Source organism: Neopsephotus bourkii, unplaced genomic scaffold (assembly GCF_033783945.1).
Source record: "Neopsephotus bourkii isolate Nb327-2 ecotype Australia unplaced genomic scaffold, CSIRO-AGI_Nbou_v1 NB_1423, whole genome shotgun sequence".
Taxonomy (NCBI): domain Eukaryota; kingdom Metazoa; phylum Chordata; class Aves; order Psittaciformes; family Psittacidae; genus Neopsephotus; species Neopsephotus bourkii.
Window position 1 is genome coordinate 1,645,095 of NW_026901900.1, and position 18,788 is coordinate 1,663,882.

Genomic DNA, 18,788 nt, shown 5'->3' on the forward strand with positions numbered 1-18,788 from the left:
GGTGTCTGGTGACATACACCATACCACGGCTCACAGGCTCCCCTCAGCAGGCACTTCGGCACTCCACTGTTCGTGTCAGTCAATGGTAAAACCTATTCCTGTAAAACTCCTCCAAATCCCTGCTCCTTACAGCCTGAGAGCATTTTGGTGAAGAGAGTAACTGAGAGGGTCGAATTAAAACTGTAGGGTCTGAATACCACTGAGGCAGTAAAATTAGATGCACTATTTAATCACCATTTCCAGCACTTATTTAATTTTGTAAGTAGTATTTCTGAGAGATTTCTACATATCTTCACAGTGAACAGGCAATGATGAAGGACTCGGTTTAGACAGAAGTTAAAGTCTGAGTTTTAAATGAAAGTTCTACACAGTGAAAAAAAAAACAACAAAATCAGCACAAGGTTATTTTAGTCTTACAGCTTTTTCAAACAAAACAAAACAAAACAAAACAAAGGTTAAAAAAACAAAACAACCAAACTTTATTATTTTGGAAATACAGTCTATCAGTCTATCATAAAATGTTTAATTATTTACTATTAAACAATAGTAAAGATCACTTTGTAGAGATGAAATGAGCATCATCAAGGGCTTTTATAAACTGTCTCTCAATACCACTAGGAGCTGGGTAGCTGCTGTTCAGGGCTAACAGTGCACGGCGTATTTGGTGCAGTGTAGATGTTTTTTTGGTAGGATATATTTATTTACTGCCATAGCAGGAGAAGCAATTAGCTGACGTTTCATGGGGCAGCCTTCCAAGGGTAATCCTGAGGCAAGAGCAACTCCACTGTCAGGTGAGACACTGGAATGAGGCACAGCTGGGTGCCCCTGCAGAGACCTGCATGTGTGTCAAGCTGCCTCACTTGAGACCCTCTTGAAGGTTTTTCTTCTCCATCAGCAGCCTTGCCACTTACAAGTACTTCTTCTTTTTTATTGCCTCTGCCCTGACAGCCAAGCTCTTGGCACAGATGGTCAGGACCACTATGAGGACTCCAACCAGGAACGTAACTAGGGGCCAGAGGAAGCAGTGCAAGAGGACAGTCTCATCATGAGTGCGCTTCAGCATCACATCATCTGGCCTGTGAAGAGAAGGAAGAGAAGAGGTAGAGAATATAAATCAACTTGACATCATCAATTCATCATGAGTGGAAAGCATCTGCCATGGAAACAATAAAGATGTTTTATGTGCAACAGTGTTAGAAAATGATTAAGTAGACTGTTTCATTCACTGCTTTCTTCTGCGCATCTATCACCAGCACTTGTGGCAGGCCACGAGGGCTTTTCACTTGCAGTGTTTACAGGATAACAAGTTCATTCCGTTAAATAAATGAATGAATGAATAAATAAATTTTATATTTTATGTCTCCCAGGGGTTGTGGTCCTCAGAAAGAGGATGCAATATAAAACTGTGGACTGGAAAACCACTCCAGCAAAAACATAATACCAGGCAGCAGTTATACATACCTACCTCAAATACCATCAGACATTGTGCAAAGAGTTTAAATTGCAGTTAAAGATTCCCTTTTAGCTTTGGGCACTGATTTGTCCATGGAGCAACATAGAGGCCCCTGACAAAGCCCTGGCTGTGGTTTGGCTCTGGATAGAGAGCCAGTCCTGTCCTCAGCACTGCACTGGTGGTGGCCCAGGCTGGAGTCTGCACAAAACCTACTGTCAGGATGACTCCTGCCCAGCCTCTGGGTATCAGAGGCTCCCGACTCAGCTCCTTCCAGCAGAGGTTTCTTCAGGAATAAGCTGTGATTTGGTACTGCAAACACCAGCTCCTCAGTGGGCTTGAGGATGCTCCTACAGGGACACTTTGGGAGCCATCCCTGAAGATCTGAAACCCCCCCCCCATGCTTCCAACAACAGCAACTCAGTCATGGCTGAGTCTGTGACAGATATATGCATTTCCAAAGGGAATCAGAGGGAGGATAATAGCAAGGAGGAGGCATCTCAAGAGGTCTGGAAATTCAGCTGTGCCACCCATATGTGTCTTCCAAGTCTGGGAAGTTTGCTGGGAATTCTGATGGCAGGTTTTCCTCAACTCTGTCTCTTTCTGCTTTACTGCAGTGTGACAGTTATTAAATCAGTCCTGTAGCATTTGCATTTCACCGTTGCTTTCCCATCTATAGCCAGAGACATGCAGTCTGCTGGAAAACTATATGCAAAGGAAGGAAACAGAGCTTTCTCTAATTAGGAAAATATGTAAGTCTTGGCTTATACTGGTCCTTACTTACACTGAATATTCCCATTCCATGTTGCTTTATCAACACTACCTCACTCTCCTGAGCAACAAACCTAAAATCCTGGCAACCCAGGCTCATGAAGCTGGGTCCTGGGAATTAAGTTCTCTTAAGCAGTGGCACATGGGAACAGATACCTGAGCAACAACTGCGAAACTGCAGTTTCATTTTGATAGAAAGTAGCACTAAGAAAACATCTCCTGTAGAGGAAACAAGAAATTCATTTTCCTTCACCAAGAAGTTAATTATTGGAGATGCCTGCAAATCTACAGGGGTTTATCCATCCTTAAGGAGTCAGAGGAGCCAGACCACCAGGCTGTTCCTGAACCCTGATTTAATTGAACCTGCATTTGCATTTGGGGGTCTCTCCTTCAAAAGTGCTGTGTGGAGGTTCCTCTGCACCGTGCCAGCCTGCATGTCCCCAGGGCCAGCAGCACCGCGCGTCTCTGTTTGTGTAGCAAGGAGCACAGTCAGACTCTGATTAAGAGCAGCTCCGCTATATAAAAGTTGAAACTCAGCAACATAAAAAGAGATCAAAAGAAACCCAGGTGTATTCAATAGTGGAATACGTGAAGTCTGCTCAACCCAAACCCTCCAGACACATAATCAGGCACATGTGGAGACCATAAATTGAATAAAATAATATTAACTTTATGGGCACACACTCACCAGCCTATGCCATATAAATGACAGCACCCAAAGAGAAAACATCCTTCCACAGGAGGTATAGTATTGCTTCCCTCAGTTTTACTGTACCATCATCTGTGTATAGCAGAGTGCTAATTGGGAAGGAGGCTGTAAGGAGGCAGCTTTCAATCCTTGCAGCTCTTGGCTTACAAGTGAAGTTGATTTTTAAATATTCTTTCTAAAGCAGATACTAATCAAAAAGTTCATGCTGTGCCCTGCAAGCAGGGTGACGGGGTTAACCCCCAAGTTTTCTCTTGCTCTTTGGGTAGGGAGACACAAGGGAGTCACTGGTAGGTCCCATGCCAGCAGCCAGGATCTGGCATGGTGGGAACTGTGAGTGAGGGCCTGGCTAAGTACCTGCAGAATAATCATGCTTGTGTTTGTTTCCAGGTGATCTGTGTCAGGCTACAAACCATAGGTGTTTCATGTGAGATCTTTACGGTCTGAAACAAAAGACTGGTGAAAAATTAGGAGGTAGAGGAAGTTAGGATCAGAATTAATCAGAAGAATTAAATAGAGCAAAGTCATCAGTGATAAATTAACAGGTTAGGCTGCTGAGGCTGGATTTCACTTCTTCCACCTGTTTGGTACCCGCATGTGATGGCATCAGTTTAGGGGAAGAGCTCCTGAAGGTGAATTCATGAATTCTCGGGCAGAGCAGATCTGCCACCACCACCGTGGGAGCCTCCTAAGGAACTGGCGAGGGGCACAGAGCAGCTCCCCTCCAACATCTGAGCTTGCGATGTTTGGGTACATTCCCTAGGACAACTCCCAAGCAATCCTGCAACAAACCCTGCTGAATAAAGAGCAAAATCTGCTTGTAGAAAGTACCCAGAGCAGCAGCCAGGACTGCAGAAGCCCTGCTTGGCCCATGGAACACATCCATGCTGCTGGGCAGCTTACTGCAGTTTCCTTCTTGGGGCTGAGCTTGTTAGCAGGGCATGACATCAGCTCTCCTCTGGGACCAGTGAAAACTGGATCTGTTGTGGTACAAAACGCTTTGGCTTTCACTCCAAGGCTCACACAGTCATTAATACAAGAGAGCTGCCCCACAAGTTTTTGAATCGGAAATATGCATCCAGAGATACTTGTCTTGCCAAGCACAGATGGAGAGGATCACCAAGAGAGCAAAGTCACTGACATCAAGCCCTGAGGTTTATGGGGCCTGTCACAGCTATTTCTAAGCCATGAGATAGTCACGATGGCTCTGCCGTGGGACAAGAGTAGCCAGAGCTAGGCTATGCCAGCAAGGCAGAGCCCTAGTGCAGTGCTGCACCATTATGGAGGTGATGAGGAGTTCAGAAACCAAAGGCCTTCGTGTAAGGCCTTCAGAAGAATGAGCCTTTGGTGGTTATCACCTGCCCATGGAACAGAAGCACACAACAGCAGGAAAACACTGTTCACCTGGGAATGCTAGATACAGGCCAAAGGAACAGAAACTCTTATCAATAGCAGAAGCAAGGAGACCAGGAGCCTGGAAAGGAGCCACAGAGCTGCTGCAGGAATGGCAGGAGCATCAGAGGAGGTTAACAGGCCTGGGCAGAGAAAACAAGGGGATGGTGGCAGGAGGAAGGAAGAAAGATGTGTTTAATAGGAAGCAGCAAAAAGAAGAGAAGAAAGAGGGCTGTACTTGCACAGAAAACAGCCCCTTTCCTCAGGAAGGGAAGTAAATAGCTATGCGATGCCCAAAACACAGTAACATGCTGTTTGGGTTTGCCCAGCAAGATCAGCATGTATCGAAACTGCAGTTTTGGCTTTCTCTTGCTACTTTTGTAGAGGTGACCTGCCAGTTCCCAGAGTCTGAAGGCTTGTTGTTTGGCTTGGAAACACAAAAGGAAATGTGTCCTTGTTCCCTGGGGAAACCATCTCATGACAAAGACAGCTTTGCTGGAAGTCTGCACAGCATCTATCCCATGGTGCTGAGGCAGCGGAGCTGAACCCAGAAGAGTTATATCATGCCTGAAATGTGCTTCTTTTCCCTGTGAAAATCAGCAGGGAAATAATAATAAAGATATTTCCTTGTTCCTGCAGGTATAGTGCATTTAATAAACCCACCTTTGCTCTATGGCGTCCATATGATATTTCAGTTCAAAGATGTTGACCAGCTCTCCCTAAGCTTGGTCATGGACCATCTCTTGTTTCAAGCAATGCTGCTATTCACGTATCTAGTAAATGCCAAGCCTCTCAAGTGGATGCACCTAAACTCCTAACACCAGTTATCAATGCATAAATCAGTGGCAGGGCAAGAGAGAGACCTACTGGGACAAAAGGGAGAGCAAAACCTGAATAGTTTCAGGCACTGCTCAGGCATCGAGACTTGGTTCTGCTAAAAACAGCAATGGCCACTGTGAAGCACAACCCCCACTGCCCCACAGCCCACAGGGTGAAAGAAGAATGAGCAAACTAAAAACAACCCTAAGGAAATCTCTACTTTCACTCTGAAAACACACCTTTCCCTTTCACTGAGCAGAGATGGCAGGAGGAATTTGTTTTTCCTTGCTAAAAGGTGAAACCAGTACTTATTTTAAGCAGGACTTTGAGCTTAGGGCTGGAGCCCTGTGGGGCTCTGACCAGGGGTAACTGGATTACTTGTTGCATGATGCAACACATCCCTGTTAGGTGCTACCAAGCAGTTCAAACAGACACTGGGTAAAGCAGGCCTTCATCAGAGCCTTCAGAGCAATTAGTAAATGTCATGGGAAGAATTGCAGTGCAGGACTACCAAGAAGTCATGCAGGACCAAAATTTACAAGCACATAAACATTTCAGTCATCACTTCTGCACCGTACCATGCGATTTATGAGACACAGAGAAAGCTGACAGAGGCAGGGGACAGGGAAACCTTACAAATATTTTTTGTATTCAAACAATCTGGATTTAAAGATGTTTTCAATCTGCACACACTTATTTTTCCCAGGATTATTCACATCCTTTCACTATGACAAGCTCTCATCAGTATTTTTTCCCCTATTGTTGTGAGGCACAGAGATCCTCAGCTGGAACAGCTGCACATGGAGGCAGAGCTACGTCTTACTAACAGTAAAGTCCTTTCCCTCTCAGCCCTGAGCACTGCTCCACAGGTTATACAGTAAAAGAAAGGATAGGAAATAGCAACACCCTCTTCTGATTGGAGGGAATTCATTTGGGAAACTTTGTGAAGTACTGGAACACACTGAGATTTCTGTTCCATCATTTATGAATGAGAAACCCTACTACCAGAGCACCTTTGGCTTCTGCAGATAATTATTCCCAGGTAAATGGCCTGCAGGGTATCCCAACACCATACAGGTGGGCATTAATCACCAGACAGTGTTTGCCTTTCAGATCTCAGGTGGATTTGTATACAGCATCCTGCAGCAAACACAGGGAAGTATAAAGCATGGCTGGCTCATCTGCTGCACCACGGCAAAGGAACCACAGAGTGTACTTGCTATAATCCAGAGCTAAAAAGCAATAATGCCACATAAATGAGCCACTAATAAGACCTGACTTATGTTGCTCTGCATGTCTCTGCATGGCATGGACTGAAGGGTCTGAGGTGATGGAGATCTTGGGTTTTCTACTCTTGTTCTTGTTGTTGCTGTCAGTGACACCTGGAATGTAAAGAAATGAAGTGACAGGGTCTCTCCCATCCCGTACGTTTCCGCAGGCCTCCCACTTCAGGGCATGCAGCTGTGACTCTTATCTGCAGGTGTTAATGACTACAGACTCCCTGGAACATGGTGTTAGATCCAGAACACTGAAGCACTAGAGCTTGATGCCTTCTCAAACCTTTGGCAACAACCTGAGAACTTAATCTGAATGTGTCACTTATTTTGTGCTCTGAAACACTGGGGGTTGGTTTCTTCTGGGCAGGGCTCCCTTCGGACTGGAGTACCATCATGTCGACAGACAGGCACCTTCACTAGAGCTCTGGAAAAGTGACTTTGTCATGCAGCTTGCACCACGTGGCCCAAAGCTAGCTAGAAGAGAGTGGGACCCTAAAGGTAATTCTCTGGTGGCAAAGCAAAACCTCACTTTTCAGTAAAATGCTGAGCTCCAAGCTAAGCTGTGCTTTGGCTCTCTAAGGTCAATGTCAGACAGCTCGTTATGTTGGGCATCTCTGTGTTAACTGAGAATGACTGAAATTGCTAAGTCTGCTTCTCATCCTTTCTGTATTACTTTGAACTGTACAAATGGCATCACTTGTTCTTTTCAAAGCAGCCTGTTGAAATGTGCCCCACCAAACTGAAGGGAGGTCTTGCCTAACTGCCCTCCTCATGCAGCAACAACTCTGAGAATGATGCTACTTTCAGTTCAATGAAGAGGAGATGATGCTCATTTGTTGATATTTACCTAGAATTTTACTCTTGTTTTTCAAAAGGGAGTATTAATATTGCAAATACTATTTACTCTAAGGAACCCACCACTATATTCCATATGTTTTATACAGACTAACACAGAGAATTAGCTCATCCACACAGTTAAAAAAATACTGACAGGAAATACACACACTTTATTACGAAGTGAACAGGTTTTCCCCTCAGTTTGTATGGTTTTGATTTCCTTATAAGTTATTTATTTAGTCATTGTAACTCTAAAAGTATACTTAAGCAAGCACATTCCTAGTCAGCAAAACTTATCTTTTAAAGTTCATTCCCATCTCCAGAAGGAAATAAATGGTGTTCACATTTCAGCTTAGACTATCTTCAAGTATCTCTGGCAGCAAGCCTCCCTTCTGCTGTAAATAAATTGTTGTACGATCAGCAAAAGGCAGTGTTTCAAGGCAGACATTGCATTTGGCAAGAACATTTAACAGTAATAGGATACAGCAACTATAAGGAAAAAGCCTTGTCTGAGTGCTACACAATTTCTCAGTGTCAACCTACATAAATGGAAGATCCTAGGTACTGTGCAGCCTCAGAACAAGTTTGCTTCTGCTTTACCTACAGATGTGATGTGAGAATCAGCTTCCATAGCTCTGGACACTGACCACCTAGGTGCCTGCACCTGAGCTGATCACCCTAAGCTCCTTTACAGGAGAGAAATAAACATCTCTGGGCATCTGACCCCTATTAGGCATTTATTTTTGGCTAAGATGAAAGGCTCTGGTTTCTCTCTACTGACTATAAGAGCTAATTTTCCCAGTGCCTTGTCCTACCACCGCAGGTGAATCCTGGCCATGCTGTCTTCTGCAGAAGCTCCCATGTTCCTGACTATCCTGCTCACTCAGTCTCAGCTGGCGAGCCTGCAGCACCTGCCTGTTTGGAGATGCCAAAACCATCCCTCGGCGGCTGCCGCTTAGCAGATGCAAGCATTGGCACATTGTGGACCAAAACAGCTCCCAAGAAGATCCCTTCCAGGCCTGATGTCACTGCACAGGGAGCCCTGACTTTTAACGTCTGCATTCTGTAGACAGTGCCTCTTTCCCCATAAAGATTCAGGGGTCTCTGTCCCCCGGGAGGGGGGGATGGGGGGGGGGGGGAACGGGACACAACAAACAAAGCCAGCCTAGGGCAAATCTGAAGCCCCCAGCGCACTCAGGAGGCCACCCACAGGAGAGCTGGGAATCTCTCCACCTGCCGCCCTGCTCCAGCTCTCCAGTTCTTCCAAGGTCCTAGCACACACTGGCACCCACTTGCCTCCTGTTGTGCCTTAATAAACTTCAATATCTGATGCCAACACTCCCACACTGAGCCCTGAATTGCACCTGCAAGCCCCAAGCTATTTCCACCTGGGTCTGCCTCGTCTGTTTAACTTCCAAGAGCTGGTGGAGTAGGACCAACCTCTTTAGTCCCTGATGTGGCAGACACTTACATGAGTTCTTAACTTAGCAACCAAGAACAGCCTCCCCAGCTCTCAAAATTACTCATTTTGATCAATCTAAGCACGTGTCATATGCCTCCAGAATTGGAGTCTAAACCCCATAAAACCCTGGCTGATTTGGAAATCTTAAATATTTTTCACTTCTGTGTCTACATGGACCTACCGTTCCAGTCACTGCTGTTCTCCCAAGTGCTCCCAGCAAGCCTGCACATTGTGGTAACCTTTTATTCCCCAACACATCATTGTCAGAAAGAGATAGGCAAAAAGATTCCCCCCCCCTCCTCTTCCCACTGAAAGAAGGAAACACCACCTTATACTCGTGTAAGTCACAGTAACATCAGTAGTAAAAGTAAGAATTGCAACAGAAGATGAGATGCTTTAAGTTACAAGTTTCTACTCTGCAAGCATGTATGAAAACTGGCAGTTCTGTGAATGTTTATTACGTGTATCTGACTAATTAATCCTCTGTGAACACAATCCCTGGGTTGCTTTGTACTGTTTACTGATCTCCGCTTTTCTTTCAGCCCCTCATGAACACAGTAGGATTTCTCTTCCATGGAGGGAAGAAACATCAATATCCAAACCAGAAATCTACCACATAAGTGTTAAAAGCCAAGATTTTGCCTTAAAATTACATGTTCTTAAGGAAAACTTTCCTCAGAGTTTCATATTTTTACTTTGAGTGGTAAAAACTGTTTTCCACTTTCTCTGTAGCTTTTCATCAATAGGGTCGTTTTGTGAAGCTCTGCACTAAGCTCTGTTTGATAAACCACATTACTCTATGGCTGTGTATGTTTATACATATGCATATATTTATATATCTTTTCAAACGGAACCAGTGGACAGCTGTTAAACAGATGTGTAAGCACTTCTGCTATGCAAATGTAGATTACTCACCTCAAGTGCTGGTTAAAGTAGCATGTAAAAGGTTGTGAACCCACTTTCTTCTTCCAGTATTTCTGCTTGTACGTGACGTTCTCAGAGTTCTCCTGATCGTCTCTTGTGCAGGGAGGGATGTATGAACACTGCCAACACACATTGCAAAACAGAGTTATTTCTGCGTTCAGGAACACAGGACATCACTCTCTCTGCATTTTCCTCACAATAACAGTGTGACCGAAATGAGCAAAGAGTAAATTCAATCTTTAGTGAAACAGAAAAGGTAGTTGAACTTTACTTCAATTGCTAGTTACTCCGTGCAGGTACTGGAAAAGAATATGCCACCATTCAGAAAGAAAATAAAGGCTTTATCCTCTTTTGTTCCGTTATCAAACCAACCTGCCACATAATACCTTGGGGTTTTGTGTGGTGAATGTAAAAATGATCATTTAATTTTGACGTATTCCTAGTCAGCACATGGATTAGATTTGAATTGCTTCCTAGCTTCAGTGAGGCACATAATTGCAAGGTTTTTTTACCACCATGCTAATAACCAAAATATTCCATCAGGCTTTCCCAGATGATGGAGTATCTGATATGTGGCTGGTATCCACTTGCAAAAGACAAGTATTCTTGCACTGTTACAACATGGGGAAACAAGCAGAGAAAGCTCAAAGCCCCCCTTCAGCACAAAGGATCAGCAGATTCAACAAGGGTTGAACGTGCAGCTGAGCTATCTCCAGATCTCACCCTCAGACATCTGCTTCAAAGCCCAAAGAGATCAAGGGAAGTTCCTGCCCTGCCTGGTGCACTTGGGGCTGGGTTTTCAGAGACTCCACTCTGGGTCACACACAACGCACACACCTTGTTTCCATGTCACGTCTTTGACACACCACCCTCCCTCCTAGCCACAGGGAGTTAAACAAGAAAAAACAGTCCACTGAATCCAGTGTTGGCAGTTGCACGATCTCACTGACCAAGCACAATCCCTCCTATTTTTCCCAAGCATTGGTACAGGAGAGCATTACAGGAGATGTTGAACAAAACTGAATAACACGGCTTAACTGGTCCTTGGAGCTTTTCACCCTGGAGGACACATGGACAGCAAGACTCCAGGTGCACACACAGATTTTTAATTCCTTTAAAACTGGGAGCTGCAAGCAGAAAATGTGTCTGTGAAGGTAGCTGAAAAGTCTCTTAAGTAGGATGAGGAAGCAGGAGGTGCAGGGGAAGCCCCTAAACGGATCTCCACATATGATCACATGAGTTTCTTCATAGTACCCTGAAGGCAATAACAAGTAGAGAGATACCCTCTCTAACCTGAAAATAAAGATAAACATGACTCACTGTGCCTGCTAGTGCTTCCTCTCCCTCTCCATCTGGTGAGATAACACAGGGGCCTACCGTGTCCCACACTGCATGCTGTACCCAAGCTGTACAGACCTACAAGTCCATCTCCACCATACAACAACTAGAATCTTCACCATTCCAGGGGAAGGGGAGAAATACCAGGATCTTATTGGCCTGATCATGTAAAACCTGACCACTTCTGTCAGCACTTACAATGCTGCCAACAGCTTCCATGCTTCAGACTAAAAGAATTCACAAGGTCCTGCTTGTGGCTTCCACGGTGAAATTTCATATACAAGGGCCCCTGTTTTCACACAGGCCCACATCGGGTGTTGCCATGGCACAAAGCTCCCTTTAGATCCCTATCCAGATGACCCTGAACGAGGATTGTCCCACTGCTGATCACAAAGGACAGAAAAGGAGCAGCAACACCACTCTGCTCCAGGAACCACAACACAGGATTTGTCACATGCATTCGTTTCTGTCTTCAATAATATTCCTTAGCTGGCAGTGGTTTTAGTTTGGTTGTGTACTTTGGAAGCATCAACCACACTCCTCTTTCCTCCATGCTCCCAGTGCACAAACACATCTATGCAGCAGCTGCATGGAGTCAACAGATTCTGCACGCTTCCCTCTCTCCTCTCCAATGTTTCTTCCTCGTGGCTGAGCTTACTCATCCTCTTCTATGAAAGTGTGACCACCCCACCTCTCCTCTGCTGGCCAGACTTTCTCTGTGTCTGTCAGAGACCTTCCCCCTCCCTCAAATTGGGACAACAGTGAATAAGCTCTCTGCAACTAAAACTTCATAACACTTTTTGCACAAGTAATTCCAATGACAGCTAACAGAAACCGTGCTGGATTCATTCCCTTCTGTTCCTTTTTATCGTCATGTGGAAAACACGAAAGAGACATCCAGGGGCTTGCCCTAAAACAATGAGTCCTCCTTGCTTGAGCCTGTAGAAGATTAACAGTCTTGAGGAGAGAAGTGGTCCCTGCTCAAGGTGAAATCTTCATTATATGAATCCCAAGGGTCACCCTGAAACATCTTGACGTGATGAAGGATTCCAGCCACAGTGAACACCCAAGGTCCAACTCCACTGTACTGCACAAACACTGGAGTTTGTTTTCTACCCCAGGAGGCCAGCACAGTTCCCACCAACCTGACATCCATTTTGGCCCTTTCCGATCCACATGGGTAGTGGACCTCTCTTTTCTCAGCCTCCCAAGCATGCATCTTGGAGACTTTGCTTGACCAACTGTATCACCCTCCAAAAACCTGGCAACTTTTGCTGCCATGAGTTGGCGGGTGAACCTGAAACGACCTCCTGCTTTGGCAACAAGCAGTTTCTGAAAGGTAAATTCTGCAGTCCTCCCCCAAGAGACACAGCATGAAATCCTGCCATCAAAACATGAATAAATGCCAAGTGTTTGAAAGCAAGCTGGGCTGCCTTGTGCTCAATCGCAGCTCATGCAGCAGCGTCCATTTTCAGTTTAAGTGTTCCACCCTGTATTCCTTTGATTTATTTCCCCCTCCCTTGAACAAGTTACAATGAAGTTGGAGAACAGCTCTACAGATCAGACATTCAGAATAAATCTAATGGAGCTGAGGTCTTTTCAGCAGACCTATTGGCTCACAGTGCTGTAATCGCACCTCCTACGCTATGTCATAGCAACGATAAAATTATTATGTAATTCAGATACAGTCTCAATTACACAGCTCAAAATCGTTATCAGGCTAACAATATTCTCCCTTCAATCAGAGCCAGTGTTTGGATAGAGGAGTCAGGATGTAATTCAGTAAAAACGTCAGCGAATAACTAATATACTTTTACACTGAGGTTTTGTAAGATCTGTATCTGTGTTTGCTGCTGGATGCTGCCACACCAGTGTCTTTGCAGATGCCTAGGAAGAGTCCCGGTCCTCCTGACCCCTTCATCAGAGCAGACATTCTTCCATATCATAGTGAAGAGATGGAGGCATGAACTCTTGACCATGGTTTAGCATCCAGGTTGTGTCTCATGCTTTTCAAAGCAATTCAATCACATTTTTATGAAAAAGAAGTCAGGCTTGGTAGGCTCTGAGGGAAGCTGCCTCAATCCTGGAAGGCACTATCAGAAGACAAGACCAAGAATGTCCCAAATGCAAATGCACGTAAGAGCCCAAAGTAGAAGCAAGTCAGCCCATCAGAAGACAAAGCGGTTGCACTAAGAAGAAAGTCTTCAGCCTCAGCTTCTCCTAGCTTTGTGTGTGAGCATCTCTGCATCTTACTGGCTTATCTTCATGGACTGGAAGGGAGGTAGTGCTGCCACAGCCATCCCACCATAGCAGAAGATGAGCAGGGGGACTCACTCCATAACTGTAAAAAAAAATGCCTTCTCCCAGCTGACTGACCAAGGGAGCTGGAGCTGAGTAACGCAGCTGCTTTTCACCTGCATCCATCAGCACAGGAAAACCCACCAGGAGTGATCACAGAGGCTCAAGGCAGAGAGAGGCACCCCCAAGCAAGACATGAGGGTGGTGGGATTTATGGGGTTTACCTAAAAAACTGCTGGCAGCATCTGCAGTGTTTGCCTGCCAAGGGCACCAGCCAAAACACAGAGCTGGTGCTTCACCAGATGCACCAGACCCTCATGAAATTGCTGTAGAGCTGGGCATATTTTGCTATTAAACCTCCTCCAACATGGGCCATACTTAGGAGAATCCAAAACCCCAAACGAGTTCCATTTACAAGTGCACAGAAGCAGTAACAGTACATCATCTTGTCAGGGTGGACAGATACAGACAGAAGTGAGGCAGGAGCAGGCACAGATGTGGAGCACAGACAAGGAGCTGCAGCTGGCTGCTCTGCTCGCCTGCCCAGGGATGGAGACAGGGAGAACCGGGTCCTGCTGCACAGCTGCTAAGATCAGGCTCACCAGCCACTGCCTAAAGGTTTCTCAACAGAACAGTGGGCAGGTTCTTCCAGCCCTACACTTAACTTCATGCGCAGAGAGGGAAAAGTCTAAGAGCCAGAGAACAGATATTTTGAGAAGCTGATGTGCCCCCCTGTTATTTTACCCAGCCAAACCCGTAGCCTGATCCTTGCACTAGCTGTGTGTGCTGCCAAGGGACGTGATGGCCAGAATGATAGCGACAAATTGACTTTGGAATTAATCCCCCTTAAGCCTTATCTCGGAGATTATTATTGCTATGAAGGCATCTGAAGAAAGGCACCATCACTCCACTGAAATTCCTTCTTTTGAGACAACAAGGAAAAAAAAAAGGATTCCTCAAATCACTGATACTGGATACAAATGTAATCATGCCCGCTGCTTCATACATACATTTCTGGATTAACTCTGACCCAGCTATATATAATCTTTTAAGAACTAAAATGAATCCTAGGCTGTACAATGATGTGATTAGGAAGCAAGCAAGAAAAATAATTAATTTCTTTTCCCTAGGAGCTAGACCTCGCTGGAACAGCCAGATCTGAGCTGCCAATGTGGTTATGCACCAGCCCACCGCTACAGAAAGTAGGAGAATTTGAGTCCAGCACACTGGGGACTTTTGGAGCAGAGTTTAGCTGCCAACTGATTCAGTATTGTGTGTTGTAAGGAGCCTGAGCTACGCTTTTCCTGTGCTATTGATTTACAAGAAGAAATTGCTACCCACAAAGAGAAGCAGCTGAACAGTGTAAAATTTGAACGCCGTTCAAAACAAAATTGGTCTTTTTCTTCAATTCCAGTTAATTGGAGCTGATCAGCGGGTTGTATGTCTAATCGCATGAACAACCAAGTGTGCTGCAAGAAGGCGATGGGCACAAGAAGGGTTAAATGGCTCCCCTTCAGTGTTCATTCATAAACACAGACTGGATTCCAAGCATTAAATCCAGCAGATTCCTACTCTGTTGTTATGGCTGACCTATTTCAGGATGAAATCCTGAGAGCTTTTAAGGACGGTGTGACTTCAGGACAAAAATTAAAAGGAGAATCATCTCCACAGACATTAAGTGAGAGAAAAGAAAAGAGAAAACCAAAGCAGCAGCTATGCATGCTTCATTCCCTTAAAAGGGTATGTTTTCCTAATGAAACCTAAATAACTTTTCTTTTTATTCTATATTGGGTTTACATAAGCTTCTTAAGGTAAGGAAAAAAATTGGAGCACACTTTTTTTCTGTGTTGTTTTCCACTTAGTTAAATTCAATTACTACCAGAAAATGCGGTTACATCAAAAACCGCATCCTTTCTGCTTGGTCTCATCTGGTAAATCAGATTTAATCCTCAGCAATCAATATCCCAGCGTAAACAACCAACACCTAGAGATGCAAGGTGCAAGCTAGGCCAAACGGGTTGGATTTGTAAGAGCGTGCAAGCGCTACGCGCTGCCAACACACAGCCCTGTGTTTATTAATTGTTAAATAAAATATAGGCTTCTGAGTGACATTTGCGGGCATGGCTTGAAGCTCTGGGTGCCTCTCTGCAGAAACTGCAATCCAGCCCTGGGAAAGGCACAATCCTCCTCTTCCCACCAGACTTCCAGGAAGGCAGGAGAAGTAAAACCAAACCAAAAACTCCCCGACTACTCAGACAGACATGGCAGTCAGAGCCCAGTTTGGATGCCTGTGCTGAAACTAAGGATGCACAGGAGCTGTGAGTCCAGGCGTGCTGGTGGCACTGCTTACCCCCATCTCCCATATAAAGGGTGGCTTTTCTCCTGCATTTCACCACCTACCCGCTGCCTGCCTGAAGACTGAGAGAAGCTGAGGGAAGTACTGGTGCTGGGGCAGCTCATGATGCGTGTTTCCATAACCACAGCTCGCTCTGTGGAGCCTGGCAGCAGCATCCCCAGGGAAAGGTGAAGTTTGAAAAGTTCCCAAACAGGCCGATTCATCCACTTTGCTACCAGGCACCATCCAACTTCACTGCTCACCACTTCTGAATGGTGTCAACAATTTAACCCAAATCCTGTCACATCCTGCTTCTCACTCTGTTGATTTTTGCCCCAACCACCCTTCCGAGCCCATAAGCTGCCAAGGGGAAAAAAGCAACCCGTAAAACCCAAGTCTGTGACTTAATCCAAGAGACAGATCCACACCAGTGTAATTGTGACTGTGGAGGTGTGAGGCAATGCGCCCCAAATTGGACATGGAAGTCTGCTGCCCAGCCCCTGTGCACAGACCCCTGTATCGTGCTTAGCATGGCTCTTGGTACAGCGCTACAGCCATATCTCGGTCAAAGAGATGAAATTTCCTTTTCCAACACACTCCTGGTTTCAGCTTCTTTCAGGAGGTGGATTCTTTCTGGAAACTACCGAACTAAACCTGCCCCACTCAGGCAGCATGCTGGCAAAGTGAGCTGTACCGAGCATGAAAAGAAAAAGTAGAAAGCAGACTAACTACCTTTAAAGACAGAAAAAGCACAAGTCACAAGCTGCCTTCAGACTACCCTGGTTTGCTGGAAGATGCAACTTTAAAGATGCTTCCATTTGGTCTGTTTTCATGTGGGTGGCAGAGAAGTTTAAGAATCAAAACAGCACCAAGAAAACTTCTGTTCCAGCACAGCCTCTCCCCAGCGCCCCATCTGCAGCTGCTTGATTACAATTTCAGCTTGAGCCCTGGAGAGCGGCTCTGGGAAGCCCCTCACCCTGTGGGACACCCAGAGCCACAGCGTCAGGCACTGCTCGGGCAGACCTCCCAGTCAGCAGCAAGACTTTCTCCCTGGTTTCGCACCAGCATCCCAGCGGGATGCACTCAGGGAGCCTGTGGGCTGGGGCGGCACCGCTCCCATGGCTGAAAGGAAGAGTTGGGTCTGGGTCTGCTTCAGGAAATAGATGTATGGATATACAGATATCTATACTGATATAGATAGATATCGAGATATATATAGTTATAGATACAGTTAAATAGATGCATATATATATATCTAGATACAGATATATAGTTACACACATATTTATATAAAGATATGTATATATAAAAATATATATACATAGTTATATATAGAGATAGAGGTATAGACAGTGTGTATATAGACACCCTGTATGTACACACACCACCACATATATATACATGCATACCATGCATAGTATGTTTTCATATATAAATATATGTACTTCTTGCTAAGTAACAGTGCAGGGACATTTACGGGGGATGCCCTGTGACTTCATCTATCCCCCCATCAGTAAAAAACCCGCACCCGAACGGAGAGCTGTTTGAGGGGACCCTCGGGGGCAAGTCGGGCACAAGGAGCAGTGAAGGAGCAGTGAAGGGGCAGTGAAAGGCGAAGGGGGCAGGATTTGCCCCTCGGGACGTATCCCTATAACCCCCCTTATCCCGCATTTTGGAAGCGCGGGTCTCACCTTGGGGTTGGTGCGGAGCTGCCGCTCGTCCTCATGGAGCAGGGCGGGCGCTGGGGAGCGGGATGTGCGGACCAGGACCTGCAGGCAGGGGTACCGAGCCGTGCCGCGGCAGGCGGCCCCGCAGGAGAAGGTGCAGGCGAAGCGCTCTCCGAGCTGCCGCACCGCCAGCACCGTGCAGTTGGCGGAGCCGCCGCCGCCCCGCTCCTGCAGCGCCGGGCGCAGCCAGCAGCACCCCAAACCCAGCAGGGACAGCAAGCCGGCTGCGATGAGGAGGAATCCCAGCCGCATGCTCTTGTCCTCCGCCTCCGTGTACTTGTAAACCACCCGGCTCCTCGCCATCGCCCCGTTGCCGCTGGCATCCGCCGCCGGGCAGCCGCTGCCATCGGCTAAAGCTCCCGCCGCTCCCCGCCTCCATCCCCGCCTCCTGCAAGGATGAGGAACCCACGGGGGGTGGCTGTGCGTGCAATCACCAGGCGAAAAACACACCCAAAACTCCCTGGATCCATAAATAAAACCCTAATGTAAACCCGCTTGACCTAATTCAGGACCCTCCGGGAGTGGAAGGGACAGATTGCAATGGGATTAAACTGGCATGAAGATTTGCTGTGGTCCGGATTAATACTGGTTGCTGTGTAGGGTGCAATATCTAGAGAGGGGTGGGCAATACCTAGAGGGGGGGGAGGACGGGTGAGGGGGGTGCCGAAACACACCCTAAGGTGCATTTTGGCTCCCCCCCTTCCCTCCCCCCCCCAGAAGCCAACATCCCCACACAGGGTGGTTGTAGCATCCTGGCATGTAAATCCAGTTGAATAAAATCACAGCTTGAAACAGGCCATGAAAACAGTCTGTCATTCCCAGTTCTCACTGCCGACTTGGTTAAGTCCTGAAGAGCCCATGTGAAACCCTACTCAGCAGCCCCATATGCCAAAATCTGCAGAGGTCTCTATGCATATAGAGTCAGACCCGAAATTAAAGATCTAGAAGTGAAAGAAGAAGCTGCTTTTTTCACCTTATTAACCAAGAAGGGAAATAACAGGAGTTTGTCCAACTTTAGGGATGAAGGACAAGTGCCCTACTCTGTCCAGCCCCAGATGCAGCATCCACATAGCAGGGACAAACCCAGGCTCTTTCATGGCTGTTTGAAGATAAGTGAGCAAGCAAGATGAGAGCTGTCACAATGTTTTATATAGGAATTTTGCAAATGCTCTGGTTATTACTCAGCATTTCACACTGTGGTGGCAAAACAACAGAACAAGCTCCTCAGTGCCAGAGCACCATAAGCAATAGTAATATTTTTATTCTGTAGTCTTTAGCATAGGCAATTAAGTAGAATAAAATGTGGCAGTGTTGGAGCCTATAGCTGAGCTAGATGATACAGCAAACAAGAGGGTACAGAAAGAACACTAAAAGAAGCATGGGAAACGGCACATTCCTCTGGCCACCTTTTCCCATTGCTTTCCCACTGCAGAGTGAGACGTCAAACTTTTA

General features: G+C 46.0%; 1 protein-coding gene across 1 annotated transcript; it reads right to left on the reverse strand.

Annotated features, from left to right (window-relative positions):
- Positions 1 to 281: 281 nt before the first annotated feature.
- Positions 282 to 17,729, reverse strand: KCNMB4 (potassium calcium-activated channel subfamily M regulatory beta subunit 4). The gene is made up of 3 exons (XM_061367979.1): positions 17,301 to 17,729; positions 9,630 to 9,757; positions 282 to 1,076 (listed from the first exon to the last, which is right to left on the reverse strand). Exons 1-3 carry the CDS (start codon positions 17,637 to 17,639, stop codon positions 908 to 910), a joined length of 636 nt encoding a protein of 211 aa, XP_061223963.1. The 5' UTR covers positions 17,640 to 17,729; the 3' UTR covers positions 282 to 907.
- Between the last annotated feature and the right edge of the window lie 1,059 nt (positions 17,730 to 18,788).